This window comes from Phymastichus coffea, unplaced genomic scaffold, assembly GCF_024137745.1.
Source record: "Phymastichus coffea isolate CEN01 unplaced genomic scaffold, Cenicafe_Pcof_1.1 PCOF00029, whole genome shotgun sequence".
Lineage (NCBI taxonomy): Eukaryota > Metazoa > Arthropoda > Insecta > Hymenoptera > Eulophidae > Phymastichus > Phymastichus coffea.
In genome coordinates, this window is record NW_026706840.1 from 326,108 (window position 1) to 340,290 (window position 14,183).

A 14,183-nucleotide genomic window follows, 5' to 3' on the forward strand; every position below is an offset into this window, starting at 1 on the left:
TTAACCTAAATTCGCTATAACCTGCTACAGGTTAATTTAAGCGCGCTATAATCCGCAACAGGTATATTGAGTACGATATAACTTACTAACTAGAATCCACGACAGTATAACCTATATGCGCAGCAACCTTCGAGCTCTAGACCACTACAGGTGAACTTACGTTCGCTATGATCTGCGAGAGCTAAACTCACAACAGGTTAAACTAAATGCAGTGAACAGTGAGGGTCAAGCACAGGACAAATTAATTTAAGTGGACTGTAATCCATAGCATTTCAACCTAAGCTCCAATGTAGTTAGAGAGGTTACACTAAGAAGCTGACAATCTTTAGAATGTATATTCTTAAACCTATAATCGCCAATTCTGTGATGTTATGCTTTCTTTTTGTGAAAACGTTGGCGCTTCATTTCAAACGATCGTTGAAGAGATTTACGTTTGTGACTAGTAGGGTTATTATCATCCCTTTTCAATGACCAGCAGTAGTCGGCCATCATTTTTTCGTCCCACCTTCCTTGGTAGTGTTGTTCCTTTTGTTTAAAGTCTTGGTGAAATCGTTCACCCATCTCCTCACTATATGCTCCAAGATTTTCTGGGAAATAGTCTAAATGAGAATGAAGGAAGTGTATTTTAAGGCTCATTAGACAACCCATTTTTCGGAAATTCTGTAACATGTTGGACACAATAGTTTCAAACTGCGGGTCTCGATTATTGCCTAAAAATTTTTCTGTAACATCTTTGAAGCTCAACCAAGCATTCTTTTCAACGAGAGTCATGGTTTCGATAAATGTATCATCTTTCATGAGTTTTCATATATCAGGCCCAACGAAATCGCCTTCCTTAATTTTTGCATAACTCAATTTCGGAAATATGGCTTTCAAATGATTGAAACATTTATCTTCTTTATTCAAGGCTTTCACAAACTGTTTCATTAAACCTAATTTGATGTGAAGTGATGGCAGTAATACTCTCTCTCATCAACAAGACCTACATAGGCGACATTATGAGAACCTATTTTCCATTCTGATCTTGTGGGCCATTTTTTTGTTACCCAATGCTTATCGCTTGTACGGCTGTCCCAAAGGCAGAGGAAACACGGAAATTTGGTATTTCCCGACTGCAAGCCAACTATAAGATTTATGATCTTCAAGTCACCACAAACAAGCCAATTATGAGTCTTGTAATTTATTTTTTCCAGTAGAAATTGAAAACTATTGTATGATTCTTTTAGTGCAGTTGAGTGACCTACAGGAAGTGCCGCATACTCATTTCCGATGTGTAGTAACACAGCTTTGAGACTTCGTGTGGAAGAATCAATGAAGAGACGCCAGTTTTCTGACTTGTACAAATCTTGGATATACGAGTTAACCAATTCATCGATGTTATTAAAGTACACCATCACATCCTCCATTGTAAAGTACTTTATGAACGCCTCTTCTCGGTTTCTGTAAATTGATACTTTTGTTCCAGGTAATAATAGCTTCCTTTCTTGGAGTCTTGAAGCATAGAGTTCAGCTTTATCCTTTAGAAGATTGAGGTCTCGAATAAAATCATCTAACGAACTTTGGTCAAAAAGCTTAGGACTCTCGTCATCAGAACTATCTTCAAAAGAGACATCTTCAGTTGTACAATATCCATCGGTTCAACTTTTGCCCAACCAACTTCTTTTTCGGGTTTACTTACTTTTCCTACTTTGGCTGATGTTACACTCGCTACCGCAGGGTAGATGATTTTATTTGAATTTTGTTTATTGAAACCTGTTGTATTACATAAGCAGAAGTAACAGTCATGGTCCTGGGGCTCACGCCAGATGGTCGGTTCAATAACAGTCATATTGCTGCTATTATCATCCCACTTCAACATAGCAGGTGTGCAAGAATTACAAATTGAAGATGGTACCCATGTCTTATCTAAATTGTCGATCGGAACCTTATAACATTTCATATATAGAGTTTTGATTGAATCATTAATCGTTCGTCGATAAGAAGTTGTTTCAAACTTCCCACAAACATAACAAAATGTATCAATTTTTCTTGACAAGGGCTTCTGGAACTCATTTTTCTTATAATAAATAACAAAGAGGATAAAAAATGTTCTTATGATAAATATTCTTATAATAAATAAAGTAGAAGAAAATAAGATAATAGCATTTACAGGAAATTCAACCGTTAGCCCGCCACTCAAACGTCATTTCTAATACGGAAGGATTAGCATGTCACAAAATCAGTTATCTCAGCTTTCACCTATCTCAGCTTCAGCATACAATCATACATTTCAAGTTACGTAATATTCTACATCATCTATCTACAGAATTTCAAAAACGAATGAAAGATTTCACGGTTTTTGATTCCGCTGATCGTATCGGATATCAGATTTTTAAAACTTATTTTATTCAAGCAATTCGTTTAAACAAATTTTTGCACAATTGAATATTTTTGCAAATTGCACCTCATTTCCATGATTTTAGGGGTCACTGATTACGAGTTTGATGTTAGATTTGTGAATTTAGATTTATTTAAACAATTTATTTAAACAAATGTTACAAGACTCAATGTTTTTGCAAGTTGCACATACTTTTGCTGAATTCTGAGGTCGCTGGTTATGAATCTGATATCAGATTTACAAAATGTGTTTTATTTAAGCCACTTGTTTAAACAAATTTCTGAAAATTGAATATTTTTGCAAGTTGCACCTAATTTCCATGGTTATAGGGGTCACTGATTACGAGTTTGATGTCAGATTTGTGAATTTAAATTTATTTAAACAATTTATTTAAACAAATGTTACAAGACTCAATGTTTTTGCAAGTTGCACGTACTTTTGCTGATTTTTGAGGTCTCTGGTTATGAATCTGATATCAGATTTGCAAAATGTATTTTATTTAAAAAATTTCTTTAAACAAATTCCTGTATAATAGAATATTTTTGCAAGCTGCACCACATTTCCATGGTTTTGGGGGTTACTAGTCACGAGTTTGATGTCAGATTTGTACATATAAATTTATTTAAACAAATTATTTAAATTTTTAATTCTAATATTTGTCTGTCTGTCACAGGCCGACAAACTTCAGAACAAAAAACTATACATAACGCATCCGAAGAATTTCAATGCGCTAAATCCAAATCCCAGCTTAGAAGTGCGCCAGCACGTCAGTATTCCGAGATATTCTAGAAGGCTATAATCTGCGTTGCCATAATCCTAAATCTGTTAACCCAAATCCCCGACCTCTTAACCTTTAACTGCCCCCTTAACCTTAAATCCGTTAACCCTGTAGCCCTGAAACCTGTGATGTTATAACCCTCGATGCCGTTACGCAAATTCCTTAATGCCTGAGCCCAGTAATTTGCGCCACAAGGAATCTAGGGCTATTGTATCGCAGGTTACAGCATTCCGAGGTGAAGAAATTCGGGGTTAAGTTGGCAGGTTTTATTGCCGCGCTTGTTATAACCTTCTTGGGTTAAAATATTTGGGGTTAAGGGGACGGGGATTATTACATCGAAGGTCACAGGGCTCGGGGGTTTAGGGATTTAGGGTTAAGTGGGCAAGGTTTATTGCCCCGCAGGATACAATGCTCCAAGTTCAGGGATTTGAGTTATAATAGTCGAAATTCATTGCGTTGCCGTATAAACCAATTGATAAGTAGTACATTTCAATTGACAATAAAAGAAGACATAAACTAAAGATTGTTAGTGCTTTTGTACGATAAGAATTGCTTTTTAGATGCCGTTGTCAATTTTGCACGAAAAAAATTATTCGCAATGTTATAAGGTACCGTATATAGCAAAAAAAACTTGATTTTCGCACTTATAGGTTAGGATATCTCAAAATCCTGACGTAATAGCGCAATTCTGAGCTCGGATTTGGATTCAGCGCATTAAAATCCTTCGGGTGTACTATGTCTGGTCACTCGTTCTGGTGTGTCGCAGTATAAACAAATTCATAGGTGTTAAATTTCAAACGACGATATCTACATTACCAAAAGACATCAAAACAAAAATCGGTAGTGCATTTTGTAGGTCAAGAGTTTCTCTTTCAGATGCCGTTGTCAGTTTTGCATGAAAAAATTTATTCGCAATGTTATAAAGTACCGAATATAGCCAAAATACGTGATTTTCGCATTTTTAGGTTAGGATATCTCAAAATCCTGACGTGCTGGCGTAATTCTGAGCTCGAATTTGGATTCAGCGCATCAAAATCCTTCGAATATATTATGTCTGGTCTCTGGTTCTGAACCTTTGTCAAATTTTGTTGGCCTGTGTTATTTACGTGTATTTTTTTTGGTTCAAACTTAGTTAAAGGAGATGTTAACCTTCATTTTAAATATAAATTTCAAATGCTTCATAATGAATAAACTTAAGTAATTTTTTTAAAATAAAATAAAGAAATCATGGAATTTCCTATATTTAATTATAAATATATTTTATTATTTTCCATCTTTTATGTTGTATCTATGATTAGAACCGAAAACTTGATAAAAGATAATTAAATAATATAAAATGTATTTATAAGATTAATTTTCAATATTTAAAAACGTTTATTTTATTTTTATTTCCATGTTAAGCATTGGAAGGTTTATAAAGTAAAAACTAAAAATAACTCAAATACGAAAAAGGTACATGTTGATTATTTTTACGGCTCTCCTCTTTAGTATCGAGCAGAGTTAGCGTTAATCACGCATATACGTACATGAATAATTACTCTAATAAGAGAAAGAGAAACAGAGAGGACAATTATCAACGGCACAAACCAAACATCATGCATTTTTATATGATTTGAATTGTGTCTATCTAAAGTATGTCCTCAATCTTTGCTTGCAGGCTTGGAGACTTCCTTTTCCAAACACCGATGCTCAAATTTCTCTTTTTGTTTGAAAACTAAAATAAAAAATGAAATTAAAATTACGGTCCACCATCATAATGGATTAATTTTGTGATTCTATTTCTTAAAACCGCATTTATCCTTTATAATTTCAACAAATATTTAATTTTTGAATATTAAAGAAAATTATATTTTACATTGGATACAACATATTCTTGTCCTTTAAAAAAGATATTGATAAGTAACGATGATTTAGATTTAAGACGTCAAACAATTTTTTTTCTAATTTTATTCGTATTATCGTATTTATTCGTGAGTAATCCGACTAATATACCATTATTTTTTTCCAATGTAGAACATAAGTGGTCAACATAATTTTGGTTTTCTATTTGATATTGATGGAGTACTCATTCGCGGCAAAAATGTTCTTCAATCAGTACCTCAGACCTTTCAACGTTTAATGGGACCGGATAAGAAACTTCGCATCCCCACAGTATTTGTTACTAATAGTGGTAATACAACCAAGCATGAAAAAGCAGCTGATTTATCAAGATGGCTTGGAGTATATATTGATGAAAGTCAAGTAGTTCTATCGTACTCACCTCTTTGTAAATATAGTGAATATTATAGTAAGAAAATACTTGTATCTGGTCAAGGTGACGTTAAACAAATCGTTTCGGAACTTGGATTCAATAATATAATCACTATGCAAGAACTCGTATATAATTTTCCTAGTTTAGATTATATCGATAAGAATAAACGAGATCCTTTTAACGGTCCAAAAGAAATCGATTTCAAAAAAATTGACGGTATTATTTTATTAAATGAACCAGTTAATTGGGAAACATCCTTGCAGCTGATTGTTGATTTATTAGTGACCAATGGAATGCCTTCACATGTTTTACCAGTTGTACCATATCCACACATTTTTGTTATTGCTTGTAATATGGATCTTATTTGGGTTTCTGAAGCACCCATACCTAGATATGGTCATGGTTCCTTTTTACTTTGTTTAGAAAATCTTTATAAAAAAATAACCGGACATGACTTAATCTACACATCATTAATCGGAAAGCCTAGTTTACTTACATACCGCTATGCAAGTGAGCAATTGCTAAAATATGCACAAAGTATTAATGATAACTGTAAAATTGATCGAATCTATGCCGTTGGGTAAGTGTTGTGTTCATTAAAAACAATTTTTATCAATATCTTTAGTAATAGTATCGTGATTTAATCTAACATCAATATTTCTAAAAAAAACATTAAATAGTTTTTACTTGATCAACTCAAAAGAAATACGTTCATTTTTCATTTTTTTTTGTTAGTTATGTGTGAACCTGTTCTCTAAACTCACTTTCTACGTTAAAATACCTTTGTAAATCAGTCTTTCGTAATTCAGTTAATCTAACACATAGACCCATATTTCATCTAAACAGAGGATTTATTTCGTCATAATCTAAAGTGTATATAATAATAAAAAATAGTCTTGGACGATGGAAGATTTCAGAAAACTATGTACTTATAATTTTAAGATAGAAATACTGCTTTTTTAGTTATTTACTGACATATTTTTTAAATTTACGTGCCCATTTAGAAAATACTTTGATAGTGGCTAAATTATTTTATAACATTTTTACAGTAAGTTGAGAAATCTTTTATTTAAAGAAATTATTTTGCTGGTGAAGAAATATATCTAAAGCGCATCGTAGTCGAACGCAAATAAACTAGAGACTTTCTATCAAGGGGGCATCAGATTACTGGGTACATTAGATCATATGTAATCTGAAGCCCATGCTTTTTAAGATCAGCACTCTTCAATCATATGTGATCTGACACTGTGTATTTTTAAATTAACGTTGCCGCCTTCGTCTAATTTCTATTTCATGTTTTTTTAAATAGATTTAAATAAAATTTTGTCCGTAAAATATAAGAAAATTATTGTTTTTGAATTCATATAAAATATAAAAATAAAATATATATAGTATAACATAATACAAACTAATAATTAATAATAACATAGCCACGTATATAAAATAATAATTTTCGAGTCTGAGATCAACATAAATGGAATATTTCATGATTACATGAAACTTGTCGGCCCTTTCAGATCTTTTTCCAAATTTCGTCTCTCAAAATAATCATTAAAAATAGACGTTTTCAGCCCTAAAACACCATTTTCATCAACACATTGATCTGTGCCATGTTAATAAAGTTTGTTGTTCCTAATTATTTTTTTATTTCAATAATTTCTCGTAGATTTCGAAAAAATATTAGTTTTTACGTCAGAAATAGTTTAAAGAATCAAAAACTTAAAAAAAATATTAAAAATATGTTTTTAACCCTTTTACTCGAGTTTTTATTCAATTTTTATATTTTTTTTAGAAAGCGGAAAATTTTACATGAAAAATAGTTAAAAAAAAATGCACGCAATATTTTTCTAATCGTTATAAATAAATTAATTGTCTCCTTCTTTTCTTTCCCACATTTATCATGGTGAGCACCGCCTGCCGCTAACCGTTCGGTCTACGCGCACGAGTCTGGAAAGACGGTGACGCATACGCATACACAGCTATGCAGCCGTTCTTATGGATGACTTTTACTTTCTATGATTCTTACGATTTTTGAGTTATTAGTGAATAAAAACGATTTCTTACGATAATTATTTTTGTTGTGTCAACTTATTTCACTCTGACTTCCCACCTAACTGTATTATTACATAAGTTGTAACGGGGTAGATATCCGTCTATTTAATTAAACGCGCGATCGCATCAAAGAGCGCGCGGGATTACTTAAACGTTGAAATTCGAAAATCGGAGAGCAGGAAGGCACGGGTGTCAGGCAACCAATTTTCTACTAGCGAGAAATAATAATATCAGAATTACGGTCAATATCACATGCGAGATCGTTTATTACCTCTTATTTCTACAATGTATTCGGCCCGCGTGTTTATGTTTACAAAGCACGCGCGCGACAATAACATGCTGTGTCGGATCGCTCGCCGCTCTTTCTTCGCCGGGTTAATACATGCACGCTTCTTATAGAGTACGAGAGATTAGTTTCGCGCGTTCCGTGCCGTCGCGTGCCGAATTCCCTCATTACATTTGCCTCAACCGGTAGGTGCTGCCCGCGCAGGCAACCGCATGGTTGGGCTGTTAGCGCTAATAAGATGTTTACCGCCACAAAGTATTATTATTTTTTTTTAATTATGCAGATATGATAACGATAACTATATGAAAAATAAATCAAACAAAATTAATGAAGATACAAATAAAAAATAAAAATCAGATTTTAGTTGCTCAACTTATGAAAGATTTTTATGAAAGAGAAAAGAATTCATGACAGTTGCCTGGTAAAAAAGATGTAAAGTCAATAAAAATGGAACTAAGATGTTGTTATAAAAAAATTAATTTTATCAAATTTAAAGAACTTTATGAATGTTTTGACTTTTTAGCTCCGAGGGTGGTCGCTATATGGGCCACTCTAGAGACATAGAATATTTGAAGTTCTTAGATCATATTTTATATTCTGAATACATAATAAGTAGTTTTTAAGTTTCTCAAAACATTCTTGATCTTGAAATACTTATTCTCAAGGTTAAATCTAATTTTTAGTAGAATTGGAGATTTTAGAGTGTTTTCCTATGCAATTTGATTTGTAGTAGAAATGAAATTTGATTTCTAAATTGACGTTTGGTATAACAAGAGTGTCTGCGGGATTTTTTATAGCGTATTAAAATCCGTACGACAGCCTTTTCTCGGCTTATACAAGAAATGTTATTTGAACTTGAAATAAAACTTGTCAAGATCAGGATCATCAACAGGAATTTTTTTATTATTTTTTACGTATTCAGCACAGCAAACTACATATTAAAACCGTCTAAAAATTTGACTTATAGCAGGAATAAAATTGGACTTTCAAATGGTAACTATCAAGGTCAAGGGTGTCTGCGAGAATTTCGTTACTATTTTTTTTATATTCAATGCGTCAAATTACATATAAATACCCTCTCAAATCTTCATACCAAAAGAGACAAATTTTTTTACATTGTACTTTATGTTACCTGCGCGGCTGGTTGATATATGGACCAGCAGTCAGATCAGTGACTCTATCTGAGATATCCAGTAATATTATGTATACATTTTACATATTCTAAGAAGTCAGTTTGTACGGAAATTCCCCGCAGCCTAAATGTTGAAAAAGAAAACTCATTAAAAATAGGATTTACCAAATTTCTGTTACTGAAATCTTCACATTGTGTTCTTGCTGGAAGTGCTGATTTTCATTACTTGTGTGCATGTATCATCAAAATCTTAAATTAAATTTTAAGGGTTTTTTATTAGCTACTATTTTATAATAGATCTTATATTCTTTTAATCACTTACAAACTACAATTTACAGTATTTCTTATTTTATTTTAAGTTTTAACTTAAAAACATTAATGCAAAATAATAAGTAGTTTGAGGAAGAGTAATATTGTACGGTGATTTATTGAAAAAATTTGTTTACCTACAATCAACGGAAAGTTGCTATTTTCGTATTGCTACATCGAACAGATTTGTTATAAAGCTTGTACAGGTGCAAGTTAATAAATGTGACCAGCGATACTTCAGTATTTATCAATTCCGTAATAAATTCGCTTGAAAAACTTATGTAGTATCATTATATTGCTAAAACGCAAAATAAATACTATAAGGAAATTAAAAATAATGATACGATCGTATAAAATGAGACAGAATACCACGGTTCCTGTAGAAATGTGTTTTTTTTGTTTTAACCTCTAAACACACATCGACTGGAGCACTCTTTAGTGATTCATTCTATTTTAAGGAATCGATAACGATAAGTAGCATATTATTAATAAAATGTAATTTCTTCAGCAGCGTTTCACAGTTTTTACCATAGTATGGATTCTGAAAGTCCGCGTACATATCGTACAAAGTTGCATATTGATTTCTATTTATGACATTGAAATTGCCGTACAGGTAGAACTGTAAATTGAGTTTAGCGTAGGGTGATGTTGCAATGATCAAACTAGCTGGTATTTGCTTCTTACACATTTTTTGGTTGTATTTGAAAGTTCAAGATAACGAAGTGTGGCTTCTCCAATTGATTTGTAGTCTCGACTGTGCATACATAACTGATATTAGTAGTTAGATACTAGTAGTAGGGGCTAAGGGGATCCTGAGCCACTTACCATGCGATTTTTCGATGCCTACTCTACCGACGATCGGTAACGTTATAAATCCTCATATTGGCGATCTATGAGCTGCTTTATCGACCGACGTATATCGATCTGCTTGACGGGAATCGTTTGCAACCGACTGTGTACCGACGTGCAGACCCCATGGACCCCGCCGGCAATTACCGACTCTTGTATCGACGTGCAGATCCCATGCCCCCCGCCGGCAGTTACCGACTATTGTATTGACGTGCGTGCCCCCGTTCCCATGCCCCATGCCCCATGCCCCTTGTTCCATGCCAAAATAAAAAATGTTTGCTTTATGCTGAAAAGTTCTATAGAACTTCGTAATGATAACATTATCCATTTAATCTCTGAAAAACATGAGGGGCTGGACAGAAACACGAGTAACATACGAGGTGTGATCAAAAAGTAAGGTGAATTTTGAAATTTAGCGGGCTACGTCCGTTCGATCTTCGACTTTTTTATTTGGTTATGTCGGTACACTCGTCTGGAACATACGTTCCAAATTTCAGCTTTGTAGTATGTTTGGTTTGTTTGTGAGAGGCATCAAGGTTAGAAGTGTTTTGCGTGCCCTACGATTTACTGCTGTCTAAAAACATGGATCAAAGAGTTTGCATTAAATTTTGTGTGAAAAATGGAATCAGATGTTCCAAAACACTTGAAATGCTTAAAGTGGCATACGGTGAGTCTACTTTAAGCCAAAAAAATGTTTACAAGTGGTATAAACTCTTCCAAGAAGGCCGAGAAGACACCGACGACGAACCTCGTTCTGGACGCCCCAGCACATCAACAACTGATGAGAATGTTGAAGAAGTGAAGAAAATAGTGTTGGGAAATCGTCGAATTACCATTAGAGAAATTGCTGATGATATTAGCATCTCATTTGGTTCGTGCCAATCAATTTTGATGAGTGTTTTAGACATGAGACGTGTGTCAGCGAAGTTTGTTCCGAAATTGCTCAATTTCGACCAAAAGAAACGTCGCATGAGCATCGCCCAAGAGCTACTGAATGACGTCAACGATAATCCAGATTTACTCAACAGGGTTATAACAGGTGACGAAACATGGGTATACGGTTATGACGTCGAGACTAAGACTCAATCGTCCCAGTGGAGGCATTCTGGATCACCAAGACCAAAAAAAGCACGCCAAGTTCGATCAAATGTAAAGGTTTTGCTTACAGTTTTCTTTGACTGCAGGGGCGTGGTGCATCATGAGTTCTTGCCACAGGGTATAACAGTAAATAAGGAATATTACCTGCAAGTTATGCGCAATTTGCGCGAAGCAATCCGCCAGAAACGTCCGAATTTGTGGAAAAATAAAAATTGGCTTTTGCACCATGATAACGCCCCTGCTCACACATCGTTGCTTGTGCGCGAATTTTTGGCTAAAACCAACACACTAACGATGCCACAGGCACCGTATTCCCCAGATCTGGCCCCCTGTGACTTCTTCTTGTTCCCAAAACTGAAGAGGCCCATGAAAGGACGGCGTTTTGCCACGATTGAGGAGATAAAGACGGCATCGAAGGATGAACTAAACAAGATCACAAAAAATGATTTTTTGAAATGCTTTGAGGATTGGAAAAAGCGTTGGCACAAGTGTATTATATCCGAGGGGGATTACTTTGAAGGAGATAAAATAAAAATTGATGAATAAATAAATATTTTTTGAGAAAAATAAAAATTCACCTTACTTTTTGATCACACCTCGTACTTGCAGAAAAAAATTTGAAAATAAGCAAAAATTTATCCAGTATTAATTTGGAAACATTAAACTACGGTAAGCGAAAAATATTTATTTTGTGCCTAAACACTGCCACAGTGGCGGAAACAGTAAAACAAAATTTAGCCGAATTGTTCAAAAATTTAAAAAAACTTCTATTATAAAATAAGATCTCTATGCTGAGTATTTAAAAAAATATTGACATAAGAAACATACAATGGTCAGAAATAGAAGAAATCATAAATGATACTTTCATAGGAACTAACATCAAGACTATTGTTTGTATGAATCACGTTGAATATATATGTGAGTTAGACCAGAGAAATGAAATTTTTGAAATATATCATTCCTCGAAATTGGGAGGTCATTCGGGAGTGAATCGAACTTACAATAGAATTAAAGATAAATATTGTTGGGAAAACCTAAAGAATGACATACAAAAGAGAATTTCCATGTGTATAGAATGTCAAAGAAACAAATTAAAACGTAAACCTACACGACAACCAATGATTATAACAGATACACCTTTCAAAACTTTTGGTTAAGTTGCCATGGATATAATGGGACCATTTGATATTACAAAAAGTAATAATCGGTACATACTTTCAATTCAAGACCAACTTTCAAAATTTATCACATTAGTAGCATTAAAAGACCAAACAGCAGAAGCTGTAAGCGAAGCTTTTATAAAAAGGTTTATTTGTACTTTCAGAACTCCAAAAATAGTACTAACGGAGCACAAAACTCAGAAGCAAGATGTTAAAGCAAATTGCCAAAAGATTTCATTTCGAAAAAATTGAAACAACGTCGTTTTCACCTCAATCTAATGGATCTGTCGAAAGGGCTAACCATCCGCTTTGCGAATACATCAAACAATTTACATCAAAAAAATGTGATTGGGACGAACTCCTAGAGTTGGCTCAATTCAACTACAACACCAGCGTAACACTAGTCACAATTTCACACCACATGAATTAGTTTTTGCTTTTCCAGCTAAATTACCATCTAGTGTACCATTAAAAAAATCCGAACAATTACCAACTTTTAATGGATACCTAGAGAATTTAATAAAAAACATGAATATAATATCACACATGGCTAGAGAAAACCTAATAACCTCAAAACAAAAATCAAAAAATTATTATAACCGATTTACAAGTCCAGTAAATTTTAAAATTGGAGATAAAGTATGGTTCATGAAAGAACCAAAACCGAAGAAATTAGAGAAAAATAAATATTCAGGACCTTTTGAAGTATTAAAAATAACTGAAAAAGGCAGTGTTGTAATCGATTACAATGGAAAACCAAAAACAATCCATGCCAATAAATTAAGCGTAGCAAAACAAGCATAGTAATCTTATTCTGTTTCCAGGAAACACAATGGCGTAAAAATAAAAAGCACATAAAACCACCTGGTTCCAAGCATGAAAAATTATGTGCTATTCTCATGAATAAGAAAAATTATGTGATACCTTATCAAGCTCTCAAGCAAGCTGTTAAACATGGACTCGAGCTTGTAAAAATTCATAGAGTATTGAAATTTGAGCAATCGGCGTGGCTAAAATCATACATCGACTTGAACAGTTCAATGAGAGCGAAAGCTCAAAATGAGTTTCAAAAAAATCTTTTTAAACTCATGAATAATAGTATATATGGTAAAACTATGGAAAACGTTCGCAAACATGTTGATATCAAACTTTTAACGAAGTGGGATGGACGGTACGGTGTGGAAGCTTTTGTTTCAAAACCTAACTTTCATAGTAGATCAATTTTTGATGAAAACTTGACAGCGGTTCAGTTGCGTAAAACTCAAGTATACTTGAATAAACCCATTTATATTGGTCTTACAGTATTAGACGTATCCAAAACATTTATGTGCAGCTTTCACTATGATTATATGAAAAAAATGCATGGAAAAAATTGTAAACTCCTCTATATGGATACTGATAGTTTTATACACTTGGTAAAGTGTCTGAATTTTTATGATGATATGAAAGCTAACATCAATTATTTTGACACTATTGACTATCCTACTGAAAACGTATTCAATATGCCAAGAGCCAATAAGAAGGTTGTTGGATTAATGAAGTAGGAGTGTAATGGAAATATACTAACAGAATTTATTGGCTTGAGGAGTAAAATGTGCTGTACTCGTGTAAATGGTGTTGATGCTTCAAAAAAAGTCAAAGGTGTGAAGGCTTCTGTTGTCAAGAAAACTATTGACTTTGATCATTATTTAGACTGTTTGCAAAATTTAAGTATTCATAAAAGAGAGCAATGTATGATCAGATCTAAATTGCACAATGTTGAAACTATTCGACAGAGAAAGATTGCATTGAGTCCATATGATGACAAGAGACATCTAATTCCTAACAGTACTGATACATTAGCACATGGACATTACAAAATTGAGTAAGTTGTATATTCATATTTTTAAAA

At 33.5% G+C, this 14,183-nt stretch overlaps 1 protein-coding gene across 3 annotated transcripts in view; it reads left to right on the forward strand.

Moving 5' to 3' along the window:
* The window catches only part of LOC131662999 (haloacid dehalogenase-like hydrolase domain-containing 5), a 295,769-nt gene that overhangs the window by 118,296 nt on the left and 163,290 nt on the right, over positions 1-14,183 (forward strand). For 2 of the 3 annotated variants that reach the window (XM_058933055.1, XM_058933054.1), the window contains one exon: positions 5,169-5,986. The exons of the other annotated variant lie outside the window; for it this stretch is intronic. In XM_058933055.1, coding sequence (XP_058789038.1) covers positions 5,169-5,986 — 818 coding nt within the window. The remainder of the gene's footprint in view (positions 1-5,168; positions 5,987-14,183) is intronic. 3 annotated transcript variants of the gene reach the window in all.